Genomic DNA, 21,961 nt, shown 5'->3' with positions numbered 1-21,961 from the left:
TGCTTGGACCGATCCAATTCGATATACTATTTAGGATTTACTATATATATATTATTTTATTTTCTTATGGTTGACATACTGTGTATTCAACTATCATTTTAAATAAAATCTTCTATAATTTCGTGAATGTAAGCACGATGCCAAAATACATAAATCTTATGTAGTGTGATATTGATTCTACTTTTTTATTGACTTGTTATCTTGTATTTACTAACAAATAACGTCACTTCATGGATAATTAGCTGTACAATCTTAGGTAAGTCGTCAAGAATGATGATATATAGGTAAGAGTGGAATTATTACCACAAGATCATGCACTAAGATATATAACAACCACCGCGCCATCATCTAGCCGTTGCCTTTGCCAACAATCATGGTTGCCTTTGCTAACAAGGTTAAGAGAATCTCAAGTAGATGTGTGACTTTTATTTTTAAGAACATAATGACATGCTTTAAAAAAGCTACTAATCGCAACAACAACAAAAGCAAACCCACTATACATGTAGGTAGGTGGCGTACTAAATCTACATGCACATCAATGTGCACTACTACCTGATTTAGACTTGGTTGAGGTAAAAGTGAAGGTGAGTGAGGTCCACTTGGCTTTGGAGGATTGGATATAAAAAATATTTCGTCTTATCTCATCATTATAATATTTTTAAATTTTTATAAAAAATATAATAAATAATTTAATTTTTTTAAATTCCAAAATAATAATGATATTAAAAAATAATATTCTATCAATATTTTATTCAACTTTTAATTTTTATCTCAGCTCATCTCATTTCGACTCATTATCCAAATCACTCCAGATTTCTTGATCATTTGATTGAAGTTTACCCTATCATACCAAGACTTCTATTACACAAATTAGCGTGTATACACATATCTTCGTGTAGAATTACTCATGATTACAGTTTTATGTAATTCAAAATATGTTGCATAGGTGTGATATAGACCTGATTAAGTTTAGGTCTATGCGTGTGGGTTGTATGTGATATATATTACTCTATTTTCCTACCTTGAAATAGAGGAGTTACAACCAAATCAATATAGCAAAGTGGCGAGATTTAATAATGAATATTTGTGATGAGTTATTTATAATGAAAATAAATTTATTTTAATAAAAAAATTATAATTTGTGTAAAAATTAGCTCATCACAGATAAATATTTTCTTATCACGGTTTTCAAGGACTCTCAACTTCACAACACAATTATGACTCAATTGAATAAAAATAGAGATCAGTGTGCTAAGTATGTCAATAAAAAAGCTTGCAAATATATTTTTTTTTTTTTGTTTCTTATATGATTAATCAACTCGTAATGCATTCAATAGTTTTATTTACTTCTATCCAAAAAAAAAAAAAAAAGTTTTATTTACAAAATATACATCATGTTAGGGAAAAAGAAATGCCAACCAGAGAATGAAACATATCTCAAACAGACATTTTTATTGTTGTTAGATATATAGATGCATAGAGTAGTTATATATATATATATATATATATATATATATATATGAATGATCACTTAACTAAATGATATTGATCACTTAAAATATAATATGACACATCAAACAGATATATATAATTAGAAAACAAAATATAAAATAAAGAATATCATTTTTATAATGATTGTAATTGTAAGAGAATGTCAACAAGATCAAAGAGTACGTGGGTGCAAGTACAATTTCAGATTGGAATGTGTTATTATTTTCTTGGCGTTATAAACTCTACAAGTGTGTGTGTGTATATATATATATATATATGTGTGTGTGTATCATTTTCAACACTCGTATCAGATTAGGTAATAATATATACAAGGAGACCAGCGAGGCCTAGAAAAGTCAAGGCATGCAAGTAATGTCTGTCTTAGGTGTTAACATTCAGTTGTGTTTCAGAAGTTGTGTTGCAGACAGGTGTTACTCAGGGTCATATATATTTATCTTATTCCATAAAATAACTCTATTTATCATTCTTGTACATCACACACCACACATTATTCTTATTTTAATATTTTTTTCATTTTTTCTATAATAAATATATAGTGTATGAATGATAAATAGAACAATTCAATTAGTTTAACAAGAATAAAAAATAATAATATTAAAATATATAAAATATGTGGTGTGGGATGATGAGTATCATTTCTCTATTTCTTATGGTCAAATAAAAAATAAAATAAAACTTGGGCGTTGATTGGAGCAATAATCTAGAAGGATTCCTTTTTCAGTCGACATCCTCTAGTTATCACCATTATAAAAATAAAAAAATAAAAGAATTCTTTTCATCACTCATTATTTACCACCACACACTTTACATTCTATGAAAACACTCTCACGCCTTATGAAAAAGCTATAGATATGAAAAGTAGGAGTGAATAGTAGTTAATGTATAGCATTCCTCTTACAAAAATCTAGAGCAAGAATATTCTATTAACTTTTGTGAGGGGAGTAATCATCTAGATCTGGGCTAAACTAAATGGATTTGGCCCAAGCAACTCGAGTAACATGGGCCTAGATTAGGTCGAAGAGGGCGAGTTCGACCCAGAAGGCCCATAGTGGGATAATGTAGTAGATGCACCTTGCGTGGAGCCCCGTTAGAAGTATGGGTTGCTTCTGACCACCCACGATCAAGGTGCCAAGGTCAAATCAAGGTGTCAGGAATGAACATGACAACCCAGGCATTGAAAGCAGCGCAAACGAAGGCGCCGACAACTCAAGAGTAGGGTGTCAGGGACAACCCCTGCACTCGAGTACCAATGGCAGGCTCGTCTAACCATGGCCATACTGCATTAAATAGAACACAACGTCAAGCACGACACGACCTGAAATGAGGTGTCAGTGATCACCACGGTCAAGCGTGGGACCCTACCATCTGATGAAAGGCTAACACAAAATGCGACAGGAAGGGATGTGGGCAACACTCCAAGGTCCAGTGGGCAGGTACGGATGACAACTCCTTGAATCCCTTCATCAGAAGATCACACTTATATAAATACCCTCACACACCTTTTGGGGGGCTGTTTTTCTCTCTATGATTGAATGTTTTTCTTATACACTCACTTTGACACCCTCTCTCTACGACTGACTTAAGCATCAGAGGTACCACCACGCCCCGAACCTCTCATTCTCTATCTCAAGAGGATCCAAATCAAGCTTAGCTGCGCGGAGTTGCCTAGGCTGTGAAACTTGACATCAACAATTTTATTAACATTAATTAGTGTAAGATCGATTTAGTGGAATAACAATGATAAATATTAGACCATTTCATATTCTGGCCGTGATATATATATATATATATATATATATATATATATATATTATATTTACATACACACACACATAATATATATTGTCATTAGACACTAATTGACAAGCAAATGGGTTTTAAGTACTTTAATGTCACAATTCATATAAATAATAAATTAACATATTAAATGGATTTCTAAGTATTTATTGAATATTTGACACTTTTTAAGAAAAACTTATACAATATGACCACAAAATAGGAATTATAGTATGAGAAATGCTTTGGTTACAAAAGTAAATCCATAGACTGACTTGATTTTATATGATAATTAATCAGATTGTAAAGTTACTTTTATAAAGTAGATATAATATATTACCTGGAACTATATAAATTTATAATCAGTTTACTTTTATAAAATTTCTTTGTAGTTATAGCCCTTCTCTTAAAATATTGTGTAATTTGTTCAAATTTAACCATATTTTAACGTAGAATATATTGTATCATTTTATCCGAACATGTGAGAAATTTTGGAGTATGAAACCTTAAAAGAGGAAAAAAAAAAAAATCTGAAGATTGTAATCTCAGTTTCTTATATACTTCTTAACAATAAGGCCATGCACATTATATCTTATCTACCTAATTTAAAACATTAACTATCATACAAGTATTAACAGTGATGATGACCAAAAGCATGCATTGAGAATATATCTATCAGCATGCACTCTCTAACAAGCATGCTGCATGTGAGATTATGAACAAGCTAGCTGTTTCTAACATCATATCCATGCAATCTTCAATATCATATACATAATGTCATTTTCAGCTCAATCATGTGTCTTTTAATGAATATGACAAAATCAGTGCATTATTGCCTAAAGTCATTTCTCTCGATTAACACAAACCTTTACACCAACGCTTCTTTCTTTCTTGTTTTTTTGCCAACAACCACACATAATTGGCCAAAGTCTTGTTCAAGACATTGTCTCTTAGTTTAAATAGAGTACTTAATATCAGTTTTGGGTCACAATTAGCACCATAGTTGTATATTTTGTCCTCTTTTTTATTTTTATTTTTATTTTTATCACAAGTCAAATTGAGGGAATGCAACCCTTGAGACTTGAGACTTGAGACATTCGACTGTCATCAATCACTAGAAAAAAAAAATCCAAAAATAAAAAATTCAAAATTATATTCTCATTTTATTTTAATGTCATTGACTTGACATTATAAATCAATCATTAATTTCTTTAATAAAAATATGGATAGGAACCCCTCAACATGTTCAAATAAGAATAGAATTTGAAGGATTAAGATCTAATTAAAGTTTTTATGAATTAGAAAATACAACGTCTAAGAACTCACTACATATTTTATGATTTAGAAAATAGTATAGAGATATGATATTTGCAATCATGGATTGTGCAAATATAGCACACTCATTTTGGAAAAAAATAAATAAATATGAAACTTATATGAAAAAATTAATTTTTTAATAGTGTACTCTACTTTTCTCAAAATAAATACGTAATACTTGCATAATCTATTACTGTATTTAACACTATATAACATAATTTTATCTATTTTACTTTGTAACATTACAGGCCAACAGCTGAGAACTCTAGCAACCCAATTGATTGAATCAAATCAATTGTCCATTATGCAGCAGGCATACCCAACCAATCTCCCCCTACCATGTATAAACTCCAAATATCTCCCTACAATGTTTGAGCTCTAGCATCTCACTTGTTATAGACATAAAAAAAAATTATATAAAAATAAATTTAAAAATTAATGTAACCTATGTGATTTATTTAATCTATGTTATAATAAAAATAATTTTACAATCTAACATATTACATCAAAACATATTACTTTACAAATTTACTTTTTCATATGATCTATTTAATTTATTTTATAATAAAAATAATTTTATAATCTCACATATTAAATCAAAATATGTTATTTTTTAAATTTATTTTGTCATATAATTTATTTAATTTATTTTATAATAAAAATAATTTTATAATCTGGATTACTATATCAAAATACCTTATTTTATAAATTTAATTTTCTATAATAACACTGCTGAAGTCATGTCTGTCTGATCCCTGTCTCTGTGTTTTCAGAACTCAAATTCAAATCCCTCGAGCTGTTGTTACATGGGCGTGAGTGCAGCCTCTATACTGAACACCCTTCTTCACAGCCGAACCCACGGGGCCCATACTCAACCCACCAGCGCCAAAGTCTTGACCAACACCATCCTCGTTCACCTCAGAGCAGGTCGTCTCCGCAAAGCTGTTTCCGTTCTCTTTGCTGCCCCAGTATCCGTCCCTTATTCCCTTTACGCACGTCTCTTCCGAATATGTTGTGCCAATTTTGCCATTGTTGAGGCGCGGAAAGTTGAGTCCCATTTGGTCACCTTCTCACCTACGCCGCCGGTTTTTCTTTTGAACCGGGCAATTGAGTCTTATGGAAAATGTGGGTGTTTGGTTGATGCGAGGGAGCTGTTTGAGGAAATGCCTCGAAGAGATGGGGGGTCTTGGAATGCTATGGTTACGGCCTACGCACAAGGAGGGTGCCCTGGGAAGGCCTTGTCCTTGTTTTCAGAAATGAATGGTTTGGGAGTTCATGCAAGTGAGGTCACGTTCGCCAGTGTTCTTGCCTCCTGTGCTGCAGTCTTGGCTCTTTGTCTTTCTAGACAAATTCACGGGCTTATTGTGAAATATGGGTTTTGTGGGAATGTAATCTTGGAGAGTTCACTTGTTGATGTATACGGGAAATGTAAGGTTATCATTGATGCACGCAGAATGTTTGATGAGATCGAGAATCCAACTGCTGTTTCTTGGAATGTGATTGTGAGGCGGTATCTCGAGGTGGATGATGGAAAAGAGGCAGTGTTTATGTTTTTTCAGATGTTCCCAGAAGCTGTTAGGCCCTTGAATTTTACTTTCTCTAACGCACTTATTGCTTGTTCAAGAATATCTGCGCTAGAGGAGGGGATGCAAATTCATGGAGTTGCGATTAAAGTTGGTTTTGGGGATAATGACGTTGTTTCAAGCTCTGTCATTGCTATGTATGTCAAGTGTGGGAAATTAGAGAATGCTCACAGGGTATTTGAACAACCAGGTTCAAAGAATTTGATTTCTTGGACTTCAATTGTGTCAGGGTATGCAATGAGTAGAAAAACTGGGGAGGCAAGAGAGCTGTTCGATCAGATGCCAGAACGCAATGTAATCTCCTGGAATGCAATGTTGGCAGGGTACACCTGTTCCCTTCAATGGGAAAAGGCCTTGGACTTTGTATTTTTGATGCGCAATTCAACTAAAGACATTGACCATGTCACGCTTGGATTGATACTAAACGTGTGTGCTGGTCTTTCAGATGTTGAAGTGGGAAAACAGGTCCATGGTTTTATTTACCGAAATAGTTTCTTTACTAATCTCTTTGTTGGCAATGCCCTTCTTGACATGTATGGTAAATGTGGGAACTTAAAAAGTGCTCGAGTTTGGTTTTACCAAATAAGTCAATGGAGGGATATTATTTCATGGAATGCTTTGTTGACCAGCTATGCTTGTCATGGCTTGAGCGAACAAGCTATGACAATTTTCTCAGAGATGCAGTGGGAGACTAGACCAAGTAAATTTACATTTGGAACCCTTTTAGCAGCCTGTGCAAATACTTTTGCTCTTGATCATGGCAAACAAATTCATGGATTTATGATTAGAAATGGTTATGAGATTGATATTGTGATCAGAGGAGCCTTGGTAGACATGTACTCAAAATGTCGTTGTCTTGAGTATGCTCTCACAGTTTTTAAAGAGGCTGGTTCACGGGATGTGATTCTCTGGAACTCCATAATTTTTGGATGTTCTCACAATGGAAGAGGTAGGGAGATACTCCAATTGTTCGGGTTAATGGAGGAGGAAGGTATAAAGCCAGATCAAGTCACCTTTCAAGGAATTTTGCTTGCTTGTATATGTGATGGCCTAGTTGAGTTGGGAACGCAGTATTTTAATTCAATGAGCAATGAGTATTGCGTCATGCCTCGGTTAGAGCACCATGAGTGCATGATTGAACTATATAGTCGGTATGGGCACATGATTGAGCTTGAGAATTTTGTTAAAAACATGGCATTTGAACCCACTGTTCCCATGCTGATGAGTGTCTTTGACGCTTGTAGAAAACATGGGCACGTAAGGCTTGGAGAGTGGGCTGCCGAACGACTTAATCAAATGAATCCTTCGTCTCCATTAGAATTCCAAATTGTCAACGGAGAGAGGTAGTATTCACTGGACTTGCAGCTTGAAAGCAGCTACATTCTTGCATTTCAGGTTCTGCTTCCAAAATTGCAACTTGCAGATATTGCATCCAAATTTTCTTCCAAGGATATTACAGTTCATCTGTAGGTAGATTTGGTCATCTTTATCTCCTTGGAAAGAAACATTGGATTTATTTGAACAAGTCACATCATAATTTCTACAAGCAACCTCCCAGATGTATATTGTCACACGGATGTTAAAACCCTTTTTAAATATCCCAATATAATGTATATGTAATTGGAAAATTATCCTCCGTCATGTAACCTACTGCTTTTTGCACAGAATGCAATGGCAGGCTGAACCGGGTTAACACATGGAGAGATGTTTGGAGAGAAATCCATAGGGCCGGTCCGGCTGGTTTTCACACAAAAACAGCCTGCCACTTATACAGTTACACGTATGCCTTCCACCATATCTATCCTAAACCAGCAAACATCAAAAAACTGATTTCAAACAAAAACTCCTCGCAAGTCGCACCCCCCTTCGTCCCTCGTCCCTCGCACAGGCCTTCGTCCCTCGCACCATACCAAATCGCAACCCCAAATCGCACCCACACCCCCCTTTGTCCCTTGCACCATACCAAATCGCAACCCCGAATCGCACTCGCGCTCCCGAATCGCAACCCCTGGGTCGAAGCTCAACCCAAAGTTGAAGCTCAACCCGAGATTGCGGGTTTGCGATGGTTTCACTGTGATTTTGAGCTTATTCTCTATACTTAATGATTTGAGATTGCGGGTTTGAGATGGTTTTCACTGTGATTTTGAATGGATTATGGTTTGATTGTGGGTTGATTTTGGTTTGATTGGATTTTGATGGAGAGGAGATGGAGATGATCGACGGAGATGGGGGAGATCGGCGATAGAGATGTGTCGGACTGAGATGGTTGAGTCAGCGTCGGCATCGGACTGAGATGCTTGCGTCGGCGTTGGACTGAGGCAGTGCACAGTGAGCAGCGACGAAGAGAAGGGGAGAAGACGTGCAAATGAGAAACGGGCACATACGAATTGATTCTCTGTGGTGGAGTGTATTTTTCTTAGAGTGTTTTTTCCTATGTGGCTTGAGATGAATGGAGGGCTGTTTTTGTGGGATTTGCAGCCCGACCGTTGTGAAGCGCTCCTCATGTTTGGATACCAAAAAGAACACATTAGGTTCCTGGAGATGGTATTCCTTTGTCCTCATGCCCACATCTTGTTGAGTTTTTTGTAAAAGAAAGTATGCATGGAATAAGAAAACGGCTAGATGTATTTATCCAGAACAATAGCTTTCGGCTGACACATCCGGAGTTGCTTTGGCTGTTCTAAACTTTTAGAAACTTCTCCCTGAACCATTATTCTAAGATCCATTCATTTGTCACTTATATTTGCTAATCGATCCATCACTTTTATGTTGTTAATTGTTTTTTAGTAACTGTGACGCTTGTCAGGATTCAGAGGAAAGAACATACAGTTATTGGTTGGTTTTATAACCAAAGGAAAGGCATACATTTTATGGTGATACCGCTGAAGCACCTAAGATGCAAGCAGTGGCTCTCACGTGGTAATCGATTCCAGTGCCAACGGTCTCAATTCTGTGTCTGCTCTCTCTTCTCTAGTAAAAGTTACTCTCATTGTGAAAGTGAATGATGCAGGAGAAATTACAAGATGAAACATCAATTTTGGGCCAAGTTTGGTGGGGGCAGATGAACATGGCTTAGAAAAAGTTCTGCCTGGGTTCCTCTTTGCTTCCCTGTTTGCATATATTTTTTACTGCACCCCCCACTCCTTACTTGTTATTGTTTATTTTTCATTTTTAACTTAATTCTTATGCTTTTCGAGAATGAGCATTTAAGGTGTGTTTCTACATTTATTGTATTATTTTTTAGTGAGGAACAAAGAGTCAAAACAGCCGGGAATCGAACCCGGGTCTCGAGTTGAAGAATTTATGGATCAGATTGTTTTGCTTAATTCCTCTGATGAGGAATGATACGTATAAGTCACTATTTACTCCCATATCCAATACTTAGAACTTTTATTTTTTATTTTTTATTTATCTATATATATATATATATATATATATATATATAAGGTGTGACTGTTTTTATAGGGTGTGGGATTTAATTAGTGGCTGATAAGAAGAAATTTTTGTTGTGTTATCAAAAAGAATTATTTACGACGGTGCTACATCCACCGAGGCTTTCTATTGATGCTTTCTACCGACAGTGCATTTTACACTTTGCTTTTTTATTTACTTTTTTTAAAGTTTTTTTTAAATTTCTTTAAACATCTCTCTTTAAAAAAAGTCACAAATTTATTAAAAAACACTTTTCTTAATCATTAAATAAAAAAATAAAAATAAAATACAAGTCGGTAGAAAACCTCGGTGGCTTTATCATCTTCCAATTATTTATATGTTGCGTATTATGACAGTTGAAGACTACATTTTTTAGGCGAAATTATGTTCAAAGTTAGAGAGCACTTATGTATGCCTTGCAACTTCATGGGTTCAATATCAATCTCATCTTCACTGCAGACATATAGAAACGAGCCAATAAAAAATTCACACGTGGCAAGTTATTTTTCAAAAAATAGTTTAATGAAATTTCTTTAAAAAAAAGTAAAGCTACTCACAGCTGGACTTTTTTTTTTAAATTTTTTTTCTTAGTGATTAAGTAAGTATTTTTCAACGATGTTATGATTTTTTTATTTTTTTAAAAGATATTTAAAAGTGTTAAAACAATACAACAATTGCAATAGCTGGAGCCTCCAACGGGAGTTCTTAGCGGTGGCTGTAGAATCATCCTTAAAAAAAAATATGTTTTAGTTAGAAACTGTTTTTTGAATTTTTAAAACACCTTTTATATATATATATATATATATGGCTCCCGTGATGCTATTAATCAAAGGGTGGAGTTTCAAAGTCTGATCTCGTGTTCTTACTTTTTTTTTTTTTTTTTCTTAGACAGAAAATGTCACTAATTAGCCCAAAAAATTGATTTTCGATGTTTTTTTTAGGAAAGTGTAATTTTTTCTCCATAAAGACCTTAGACCAATGCATTCACCGGTCCTCTTCACTATTTACGTACCGGTTCCGAGAAGTAGGAACCGGCTAAAATTTTGAAATTCACGTACCGATTAAGAGAACTAGAGCTTTATCCTTGCCGCCAAAATATAAACTCGTGTTACCTGTAGTCCACCTTCTACAATGGACCTTGATCTGCATTCCCTGGTCCGTCTACTCCAATCCTGCAACACCCACCGTTCAATTCATAAAGGAAGACAGCTCCACCTTATCTTTCTCAAAACTGGTCTCCTGAACTCCGCTCTCACCATCGGAAACCGCCTTCTGCAGATGTATGTGCGGTGTGGTGGCTTGAGTGAAGCGTGGAAAGTGTTCGATGATATGCCCGAGAGGAACTCCTTCTCTTGGAACACAATGATAGAGGGGTGCATGAACTCAGGGAACAGGGAGAGATCACTAGAATTATTTGGTTCCATGCCTCACAAGAATGAATTCTCGTGGAGCATGGTGGTTTTTGGGTTTGCAAAGGCCGGGAAGCTAAAGGTTGCTCGGAATTTGTTTAACGAGATGCCAAGGAAAAATGGTATTGCGTGGAATTCGATGATTCATGGTTATGCCCGAAATGGGTGTGCAACAGAAGCAGTGAATCTTTTTAAGGATTTGAATTCAGATGCTTCTGAAATATTGCATCGTGATTCATTTGTATTGGCGACGGTCATTGGGGCTTGTAGTGATTTGGCAGCTCTTGATTGTGGCAAGCAAATTCATGCACGGATTGTGATTGACCAAGTGGAATTTGACTCGGTTTTGAGTACTTCTTTGATTAATATGTATGGAAAGTGTAGTGATTTGGATAGTGCAAATCATGTTCTGAACATGTTGAAGGAACCAGATGACTATTCTCTGTCAGCATTGATTTCAGGCTATGCAAATTGTGGTAGAATGAATGATGCAAGGAAGGTTTTTGATAGCAAAAGTGATCCATGTATTGTGTTATGGAATTCAATAATATCTGGATATGTTCATAATAATGAGGAAAGTGAAGCATTGGTTCTCTTCAATCAGATGCGGAGAGATGGATTTCAAGAAGATTCCTCCACACTTGCAACTGTTTTGAGTGCCAGCAGTAGCTTAGGCGTTCTTGGACATAGTAAACAAATGCATACTCATTCATGTAAAGTTGGGGTAATTGATGATGTTGTCGTGGCTAGTGCACTAATTGATGCATACTCCAAAAGTGGTAACTTTTATGATGCATGCAAGTTATTTAGCGAGCTCAAAGCCTATGACACAATCTTGCTTAATTCTATGATAACGGTATATTCCAGTTGCGGAAAAATTGAAGATGCAAAATGGATTTTCAATACTATGCCAAACAAAAGCTTGATATCATGGAATTCAATGATAGTGGCTCTCAGTCAAAATGGGTGTCCAATCGAAGCATAAGATCTATTTTGCCAGATGAATAAGATGAACTTGAGAATGGACAAGTTTAGCCTGGCCAGTGTAATCAGTGCGTGTGCTAGCATCTCTTCACTGGAACTTGGTGAACAGGTTTTTGCTAGAGCTACCGTCAACGGGCTCGAGTCTGATCAGATCATTTGTACATCCCTTGTTGATTTCTTCTGCAAGTGTGGTTTTGTTGAGAATGGGCGAAGTATATTTGATCAAATGATGAAATGTGATGAAATCTCTTGGAACTCAATGATGATGGGTTATGCCACTAATGGTCATGGACTCGAAGCACTGACTCTGTTCAATGAAATGAGGCAAGCTGGTGTTAGACCTACAGATGTTACATTTACAGCAGTTCTTTCCGCCTGTGATCATTGTGGACTTGTTGAAGATGGACGAAAATGGTTTTATGCAATGAAATCAGATTATCATATCGATCCAGTGATTGAACACTACTCATGCATGGTCGATCTTTTTGCCCGTGCTGGTTGCATTGAGGAAGCAATGACTCTCATAGAACAGATGCCTTTTGAGGCTGATGCAAGTATGTGGTCATCGGTGTTGAGAGGCTGTGTAGCTCATGGGGATAAAACTCTTGGAAAGAAGGTGGCAGAGAGAATTATGAAGCTTGAGCCCAAGAACTCAGGTGCTTATGTCCAGTTATCTAGCATCTTCGCCAACTTCGGTGACTGGGAAGCATCAGCACAAGTTAGAAATTTGATGAGGGATAAACAAATACAAAAGAATCCAGGTTGCAGTTGGGCTGACAGTTAAATGCAACCTTGGTTATGGTGAGGAAGTTAAATCAGGCTGGAGGTCCCTTGGAAGCCTTCCACCCTGTGATAGGTGCTGGGCATTTGGACATGGATGTTACTTCCAAGCACCCTTACAATAAAGCAAAAGATCTGTCAACTCCAAATGGTTGGATACATGGCTCTCGCAAGTTTTGCAGCCATTTCAATCTCAACTCAAAGAAAGGTAGGATAGATAAAGGATCTAAAGATGTTTCTTGGTGCTTTGAAATCAGTACTTTGTTTGTGAGAATTATTTGGTGACTGGTCGATGAAATATTTACTCCCAACTTACCCGAAAGAAAAATGAAAGAAGAAGAAGAAAAGTTGGCTACAAGATTTATACTAGGACCTGTAAACATCAGATTTATGAAATTCTTGGCGTATGGAATTTAGAAATTATGAATTCAGTGCTTGAAGTTGAAATGAAATGCAAGAACCAAATGAATCGGGAAGTGGAAAAAGTCTATTGAGATAGGTATATTTCTTTACGACTACCAAGCCTTCTATTTCCTTCAATGTTATTCTGGAATATGGTGTTAAAAACTTAAAACTCGTTTGTGTATTGTTTTCAAAATTCTGAGAAATGTCTTTGAGGTGTATTTTGTATTTGTGTTTAAAAAAGTGAAGAGCTCATTGTAAAGATGTTTAATATATATATATATATATATATATATATATATATATTCGTTTTTTCATGTTTCTGAAAATAGTAAACATCCACTTGAAGTAGAAAACTTTCGTGACATCATTTTTTGGATTTTTTTTTTAAATGGCCTTGATCTTGATTTTTATTTTTTATTTTTTGTGAAAATAATGGGGTTACTAATGATTAGATAAAATGATGTTGAAGAAATGAAAACTAGGTTGGAAAGATGATTGGGAAGATTAAAAATCTCAAGAGGAGTGCTTGATTTATAAAAGAAATACGTATTAAGTCAATTCACTTTACTTTTTTTTTTTTTTTTTTTGCTTAGTAAAAAATATTCACATTACCTTTTAAATAATCTTATTTATATTTTTTTTATTTTATTTTTGAATTTCCTATTTTTTAAAGATAGAGAGATGTAAGTTGAGATGAGATGAGTTGAGATGCGTTTGAATAATAAGTTGAGATGAAAATTGAATAAAATATTGTTTTGGGATTTGAAAAAGTTAAATTATTTATTATATTTTATGTAGAAATTTAGAAAAGATATAATGATGAAATAAGATAAAAATAAAACATTTTTTTTGTGTCCAAATCGGGTCTGAAGTCGGTGCACAGAACACATTTATATATCGTTTCTCTCTCGGGTGCTCTTTTTCTAACGGTTCCCAACTGGTTGCTGCAGCAAAATGGAGCAAGAAGAAGCAGCAGAGCCGGAGCCAAAGTCCTTGTATACGCGTTTTAATTCATTTTTTAAAGATTTAAAGAAGCAGCAAGCTCTATAGTACGTAGTGTCACCGCATTTGCATGTACCCTTTTCTAAAGCAAGTTCAAGGTCCTCACAGAACTTCGCTTTCCTATTACTCTAACCTAATAGATCACTGCTTTTCGCTGAAGTCTTTAAATTTCGCCAAAACTATTCATGCACAGTTGGTAAAAGTTGGGTTTGATAGCCATACTTTTCTGGGTAATCGCAGTCTCGACCTATACTCTCAGTTCGGTGCCGTTAGTGATGCATTGAAAGTGTTTGATGGAATTTCTGACAAGAACGATGTATCTTGGAATATTTGCTTGAAGTGCTTGTTTAGGCATGGACAAGTTGAAAGAGCAGGTTGTTTGTTTGATGAAATGCCTGCAAGAGATGTTGTTAGTTGGAACACGATGATTTCGGGTTATTTTTCGCATGGGCTGGTTCATAATGCGTTGGGGACCTTAATGAAGATGCAAAATGCTGGTGTGAGACCAAGTGGGTTCACATTGTCGATTCTATTGTCTTTTGTGTCCTGTGCTCTACATGGTAAGCAGATTCATGGTTGCCTGATTCGTAATGGTCAGATTTTATTGAATGTGGTGCTTGTAAACTCATTAATTGATATGTATGGAAAGCTCGGTCTTCTTGATTATGCTTTTGGTGTGTTTTTGACAATGGAGGAGTTAGATATAATCTCTTGGAACTCTTTGATAATGGGTTGTCATAGGTCTGGGTATGGAGAATTAGCACTAGATCAGTTCTATTTGATGAGAACCACAGAGTATTTGCCCGATCAGTATACTTTATCCACCGTCATCAGTGTCTGTTCGAACTTGAAAGATTTGGAAAAGGGTAAGCAGATTTTCTCTCTTTGCATCAAGGTGGGATTTAATTCTAATAGCATTGTAGCAAGTGCTGTTATTGATCTGTTTTCTAAATGCAATCGATTGGGGGATTCAGTCCAGTTGTTTGAAGAACTAGATCAGTGGGATTTAGCAGTTAGTAATTCCATGATTTCAAGCTATGCAGCACATGGTTGTGCAGAGGATGCTTTGCAACTCTTTGTGTGGAGCTTGAGGGAGAATTTCAGGCCTACTGAGTTCACACTGAGCAGTGTTCTAAGTACTACTTGTACACTCCCACCAGCAGAGCAGGGTAGTCAAATTCATGCTTTAGTTGTTAAATCGGGTTTTGAGTCAGATCCAGTTGTTGCTAATTCACTCATGGAAATGTATGCTAAATTTGGGTCAATTAATTATGCCATGAAGATCTTTGCTGATTTGGGTGTACGGGATTTGATATCCTGGAACACCATGATTTTGGGTTTGACTAACAATGGTAGAGTATATGAGACCCTTGACATTTTTAAGGAACTAGTCCGAGAAGGTCCCCCACCAGATCGAATAACTCTGGCTGGAGTCCTACTGGCTTGCAATTACGGTAGTTTTGTTGATGAAGGAGTGATTATTTTCTCATTGATGGAGAAGGAATATGGAATTCTACCCCGGGATGAGCATTATGCTTGCATGGTGGAATTGTTGAGTCGAGCTGGTAAGTTTAAAGAAGCAGTAGATATTATACATACAATGCCTTACGAACCTGGTTCCGTCATATGGGGATCAATTCTTTATGCTAGTGTGATTCATGGAGACTTAAAACTCACTGAAAGAGTTGCGGAGAGGATAATGGAATTGGAACCGCAGTCATCTCTACCTTACATGGTATTGGCTCGTGCATACGAGATGAGGGGCAAATGGGAGAGCATGGCTCGAGTAATAAAGTCCATGAAACAAAAGGTTATCAAGAAGGTCTCTGGATGCAGTTGGATTGGAATAAAAAACCTCATATATACATTTGAGGAAGACCAATTACTGCATCATGGAGGCAAAGACATTTATTTGGTGTTGAGATTATTGATATTTGAGATGGAGGATAAAGGTTATTTCAATCCAAATTTTGAAAAAGTGGGTGCTAAGTAGTGGACAGGTTCATATTAACTGATATCAATGCTGATATGTATTTTGGGTTTGTTATATCTTGGCATCTCCATATTGTGGTATATCAGGTTTTAAAAGATCAATATGTTCAGCTAGCATTGTGCAAAGTTTATGTTTACACCTAATAAACTGACCATAGGTCATTTTTCAGATTGATTTTGCAATTGAGCTTGCTTCTGGTGCTTCTTATCCTGATATGTTGACATCTTATGTTGTCATCGTATTGATTTTAGTTAATGGAGATGAAGAAAAGAAAAATATTGGGTGTTTGATTCATTTGGGTTCGTGTATTGAACTAATGACAATTGATTGCTAAAATGCTTGTAGCCAAGCTATTGTTTGAAAGATCCATCCTACCATGTTAAATTCTTGTGTTGCTTTATGGGACAAGCCACCCAATAAATGACAAGGCAACAAACAGGCAACAAAATCTTAGGGACTCGTCTTGATAAAAGGAGCGAAGCATAAATGGGACTTATTTTTTATTGAATTTATGGAAGAGAGAAGTATGTAAAATTATGGTGCACCGTTATAATTATGTTGTTTTTCTCATCATATAGTGCATTAACAGTCTCTTGATAGCCCTGTAGACGTGGATATTTGTCAACCGCATAAAGACCTGTGCTATTACTTCCGCCATCCGAACACCATTAACTGTTTATTTGGTGGAGATTGTTTTGAAACGGGGGGTAAGATGCTTTTCAGAAATCTGTTTATTTGTAAGCATTTTTACTGCTCCCTTTATGGCTGATTTTGGTCTTGAGTTGCTTCTGTGTTTGAAAGAAGTTTAAAGATACTGTACATGGGTTCCTAGTGGTAACTTGGGTAAGATCAGTTTGGGAGAGGTTTTGTGCATTCTGTTCTGCGTTTCCTTAGATTTTCCTTTCATGCCAAGTTGATGATTGTGCCTTTATTGTTGGGTTAGTCAATTCACTTCCAGATAGTGGCGCTGAATGTTTAGAACAATGATCCCTTTGGACAATCCTCCTATACACGTTGAAATCCCTTCGCATGGATTGATACCTGAATATCCATTAAAAGTTGGAGTTATGGCCTCCTTTGCCCAGTTGGGAATAGCAAGTTGGGAATAATTCCATATAGGCATAGAAGATGATGAACATTGGACTCAAAAGAAATGATACTTTTGTATGGCTCCATAGATTCCTACTGCCTTCACAGTAGGCCTAGAATTATAATCATCCTTGACTACACAATCAATATCAGAGCTAATGAGGTGATTATTTAAGAGCATCTACATCCGGTTCCCTATAAAATTTTCTAAATTTTAACTAAAATACATCATTCCTTAAATTTTATCCTAAATTTTACCTATTTTTAAAACTTCCCATCTCATTCCCTATATTTTCCTTATTATATTAAAATAACTTTTTCCTATTTTTTCTTTTTTACTTTTTCCCCTCACTTCCATTTCCATTCTTAAATATTAACTCTTTCATCTTTTTCCTTCTGTTTTCAAAAATCATATTCTACTATATTTTGTAAACATTTTTACGATTTTTATCCGGATGCAATAACACTTTTTAAATTAATATAGTATTACGAATAATAATTTTTTTTGTGATATGTGCAATTTCCAACGGGATGATATTTTTCAATATATTTTTATCCGCATAGATAACAGTAATATTTTATTTGTATTGTGTAACATAACAATTTTTGTCCTTCATCCAAAGGTTAATTCTTTTCAGCCTTCCGCCAACGGTAACATTTGTTGTACTTTCTCTAATAGTAACATTTTGTTGGTCTTTTCTCTAACAGTAACATTTTTTGTCTTCTCTCAAGCAGTAACATTTTTTGTCCTATCGTGACGGTAACTTTTTTTTTTTGTATAAATAAGCCTTTTGGTTCTAGTCACATTCTCTTGAACCTAAGTCTGATTTCATCTTAGAAAATTTCAATTTCCGACCTCATCTTCCACTCCTAGGGCTGTGCATTCGGATCCGGCTTTTTAAAACCGGACGGATATCCGCCCGGATTTATTCGGACCAAGCCGGGCTGATACCAGATTTGGGCCCGGATATCCCAATTGTAACCGGATATCTGGTTTAATACTGTTTTTTTTTTCTTTTTGCTTTTTTTTTCTAATTTATTCTTTTAACACTTCGTAAACAGTTTCTAAAAAATAATTTCTTTTAGCACTTTCTTAAAGGCTTTTTTCCCTTTAAAAAATATCTTTTATACAGTTTAAAAGCCTTGTTTTTTTAAAAAAATATTTTAACACTTCTTAAAGGGCTTTTTTAAATAGGCCATTATGTTTATTATTTGTTATAGGCATTTTTTATATTATGAATCTTTATAGGCATTTCAAACTTTTTATTGACCATTTAAATTTTTATAAAACAAACTAATAATAATAAACATCAACACACACAATACACTGCATATTACATTGTTGTTTACATCACAATGCAAAACATTAATTTACAAACAAAATAAATAATAATACATCATAATATACTCAATGCTATGACTATCTGCCTCCAATATAAACAAAGATAGAAATATTTGTATCTCTTAATATTTCCAAAGAGTCATCTACTGTTGCTGCTGCTGCTCATCTTCTTCATTGTCTCCATCCAAATTGGTCAATAGCGCCAAAACTATTCTAAAAACAGATTTAGTAAATGATAAAGTACTAAAAAAGATAAAGATAAAAGTACTAAAAACATATTTAGAAACAAATACTTGACCCAGTTGTTGAGATGGAGAACTGGAAAACAATAGCAGCACAATAAGCTTGGTCATTCTGTCCTTTTTAATCTACCAAAGATAAAGCACTTCACCACATATTCAAACATATTAGTTGATGGGAAAAGAATATACTGATGCTCAATTTATGATCAGCAGCTTGACAAATAATTACCAAATAATTACCAGCATGCAGATATATTAATAGAACATATGATTTAGTAGCTTGACAAAACTACTAAAACTCAAGTAAAAAGCTAGATATATATACTCCTCATTAAACAAAAATACAACAAGAAACATAAAGAACATAGAATTTTAAATAGTTACAAATTGCATGTTAAAAAGCATGATAACATAGATAACATCTTGTACTTTAGTCTTTAAACAAAGCAAAATATTTAGTAATACATCTTCTACTTCAAACAAAACATTATTCAAATATAAGCTCATGGACACAACATCCCTACCACAAAATCGGTTCATGACCATTTTCTGACATTAAGCTACTAGGGTAAAAAGTTTATGCCCTCTTTCGGTCAAAAGCATATATATAGTTTATTCACACACAAACACAAAAATCCAGATCTGGGCAAACTACATCTAGATTTAAACACAAAAACTCAGATCTGGATTCTGGGTAGATTGCATCTAGATTTAAACAAAAAAACTCTAATCTGGGTAAATTGCATCTAGATTTAAACAAACACAAAAACCCATATTCACATTTAGAACTCAAAAAGATTATAGGGAAAAAAAAAAAAAAGAGGAAAAACATAGATAAGTCGACATATTTGAGATTGAACAAATACGGGTATCATAAAAACACAGAAATAGATTTAGCCAAAGTGGTAAACAACCAACGAGAGAGAAAGTGATATACAAACCAAGAAAGCATCTGAACATTATTTTTCAAAAGCAAAAAAGTACAGAGTTTCACAAAAAAAAACTTTGGTAAGTAAACAAGTACAGAGTTTTACAAAATTTATTGTGTTGCGAGCATGTAGATCTACAAACATGCTTTTGCTAGAAGATTTTAAAAATAATGAAACCCAAAAAGTAGATCTACAAACACAAACTCATATCTACAAACACAAACTTAGATCTACAAATTTAGATAGAGAGGGAGGAAGCTACCGAGTAGAGAGAAGAAAGTTAACGGACGACGGCCACTGCTAGTCACCGACGGCGATGGATTTGATGAAGGATGCTTTGGTTTCGTCGGGGAGAGAGAGAGATAGAGAGAGAGAGAGAGGAAATCGAGAAGAAGACTAGAAGAATCGAGAGAGAGAGAGCCGAGGAAATGAAAAAGTAATCATTGTTTTACTTTACTTTTGTTTTGGGGAAGGGAACCTACGGGTGTAGGCTTTAATTTTTGGGGAAGGGGAGAAATAACTCAAGAGTCAATCATTTAATAGTTAAGGCAGGTTACGGATAATACCGGTTAAATACCGGATCTGTAACCGATCCAAGCGGATATAATAATTTTGTATCCGTTCGGATCATCCGGATTTCTGGATTTTTAACCAGACCGGAAAAAAATCCGACCCGGATGCACACCCTTACCCACTCCCTTCATCAAATGACTCGTTCGTTCTTCCGCAAGTTATTGCTTAACTTATCATCTGAAGATGAGTTGAAAGTTGTTCTTAATGACGTGGACGGATCAACATCGAGGCGTTGCTCTTAATGAAGATGAGTTGGAAGTTGTTTTTAATAAATTATCCTCTATCACAACAAAGAATAAAAAAAAAAAAATCTAAATAGCATTGCAAAATCAACAAACTATCACAAAATAGTTGCAAAACCTTAAATCCCGGTGGTCTTTTGTGAAAACTATCACAAAATGCTTGATGGCCATTTGGATTAGGATTACCCTGTCATATGGATGGGGCCCTACTAACACTTGTGAATTAACCTCCCAAGTATACAAATTGATTTTTGCTAATCTTCTGGTATAAAGTTTTAAATAATTAACCAATAGATGATAAAAATTTAGGGTAACATACTCAACTTAACAAAGTATTTCAAATACTTAAATGATTTTAGTTCTTTTTTTTTTTTTGAAGTATAATTTGGTATCTTTACTTTCATTGACTATCAACAAAGTTAATCATTACAGTATTTCTCCCTTAACACAGAATTCATGATCTGCAAGGGACCCTCTTCTATCCACACTCGTTCTTCATTACAATTAAGTGCCATTTTTGCAAGTAAATGAGCTATGTTATTAGCCTCTCTATAAGTAAAAGATAGCAACCAGTTTGAGTTTGTTGCAAGAAATCTTCTCGTATCTTCAATTAAAATGCCATAATCTGCCCATACCTCCTCCTTACTGTTCGTATTATTTACTATCACCTTTGAATCCCCCTCCAAAATAACACTAGACAACCCCAGCTCCAAGCAAAAAACCATGGCTTTTCTCAAAGCATAAGCCTCAGCCATAACTGGTCTCATGACAACATCTATCTTTAAGCAAAGACAAGCTAGAATATCCCCTTCTGCATTCCTACATATGACTCCAATACCGACCCTCTTATTCTTCACATCCATAGATGCATCCCAATTAACTTTACAGACCATATCAGGGGGTTTTTTCCACTTTGTCAATTCCCTTTCTGCACGACTAGTCTGTATCAGAGTATTTGCTGCAATAAAGTCATCTCTGCCCTCCTTAGCAGCACATAGCACCCTCCTTGGGTTCTCAAATTTCTTTTAAAAAATCACAGAATTCCTTCTCAGCCAGATTCTTCTCATCGTACATGCTACCAATCCTACCTCCTCCTTTTCCAAGCACACATTCAACTTCTTCCACAACTCCATGAACTCCACCTCTGTATTAGCCCATTTGTGAACAAAACTTCCATTCTCTGCCCATACATCCGAAGCCGTTGGACAGCACCAAAGAGTATGAGTAATAGTTTCCACTTCCCTCTCACAAATGGGACAGAGGTTAGTATCACAATTACTTTTCTTGTACAAATTCAACCTTGTAGGAAATAAATCGTGACAAGCCTTCCAAATGAATTGTTTTACTACCC

The 21,961-nt window shown here is 35.2% G+C and overlaps 3 protein-coding genes and 1 long non-coding RNA gene across 5 annotated transcripts; all 4 read left to right on the top strand.

The window, feature by feature from the left end:
* Positions 1-5,339: 5,339 nt before the first annotated feature.
* On the top strand, positions 5,340-7,900 carry LOC121243252 (pentatricopeptide repeat-containing protein At3g26540). Of its 2 annotated transcripts, none has more exons than XM_041141350.1 (2): positions 5,340-7,654; positions 7,854-7,900. In XM_041141350.1, exon 1 carries the CDS (start codon positions 5,412-5,414, stop codon positions 7,533-7,535), a length of 2,124 nt encoding a protein of 707 aa, XP_040997284.1. In that variant the 5' UTR covers positions 5,340-5,411; the 3' UTR covers positions 7,536-7,654; positions 7,854-7,900. The 2 variants fall into 2 exon arrangements, with proteins under 2 accessions (XP_040997284.1, XP_040997283.1); XM_041141349.1 differs by having other exon boundaries at positions 5,340-7,658.
* A 1,093-nt stretch (positions 7,901-8,993) lies between these two features.
* On the top strand, positions 8,994-9,514 carry LOC121243253. Its single transcript, XR_005936083.1, has 2 exons — positions 8,994-9,107; positions 9,199-9,514. It is a non-coding gene; the product is annotated as an uncharacterized LOC121243253 (long non-coding RNA).
* Positions 9,515-10,549: 1,035 nt separating this feature from the next.
* On the top strand, positions 10,550-13,457 carry LOC121241929 (putative pentatricopeptide repeat-containing protein At1g77010, mitochondrial). Its single transcript, XM_041139788.1, is given in 1 exon segment — positions 10,550-13,457. A coding segment is annotated over 1 exon segment (2,046 nt). The 5' UTR covers positions 10,550-10,751; the 3' UTR covers positions 12,798-13,457.
* A 608-nt stretch (positions 13,458-14,065) lies between these two features.
* Positions 14,066-16,577, top strand: LOC121243719 (pentatricopeptide repeat-containing protein At1g43980, mitochondrial). The gene has a single exon (XM_041141855.1). It carries the CDS (start codon positions 14,271-14,273, stop codon positions 16,191-16,193), a length of 1,923 nt encoding a protein of 640 aa, XP_040997789.1. The 5' UTR covers positions 14,066-14,270; the 3' UTR covers positions 16,194-16,577.
* The last annotated feature ends 5,384 nt before the right edge of the window (positions 16,578-21,961 follow it).

The sequence above is a fragment of the Juglans microcarpa x Juglans regia genome, chromosome 8D (assembly GCF_004785595.1).
Source record: "Juglans microcarpa x Juglans regia isolate MS1-56 chromosome 8D, Jm3101_v1.0, whole genome shotgun sequence".
Taxonomy (NCBI): domain Eukaryota; kingdom Viridiplantae; phylum Streptophyta; class Magnoliopsida; order Fagales; family Juglandaceae; genus Juglans; species Juglans microcarpa x Juglans regia.
This window is presented reverse-complemented; position numbering and strand designations above follow the sequence as displayed.

Excerpts from the sequence above, each read along its gene's own strand:
- LOC121243252 (XM_041141350.1), top strand. The coding sequence starts at position 5,412 with ATGGGCGTGAGTGCAGCCTCTATACTGAACACCCTTCTTCACAGCCGA.
- LOC121243719 (XM_041141855.1), top strand. The coding sequence starts at position 14,271 with ATGTACCCTTTTCTAAAGCAAGTTCAAGGTCCTCACAGAACTTCGCTT.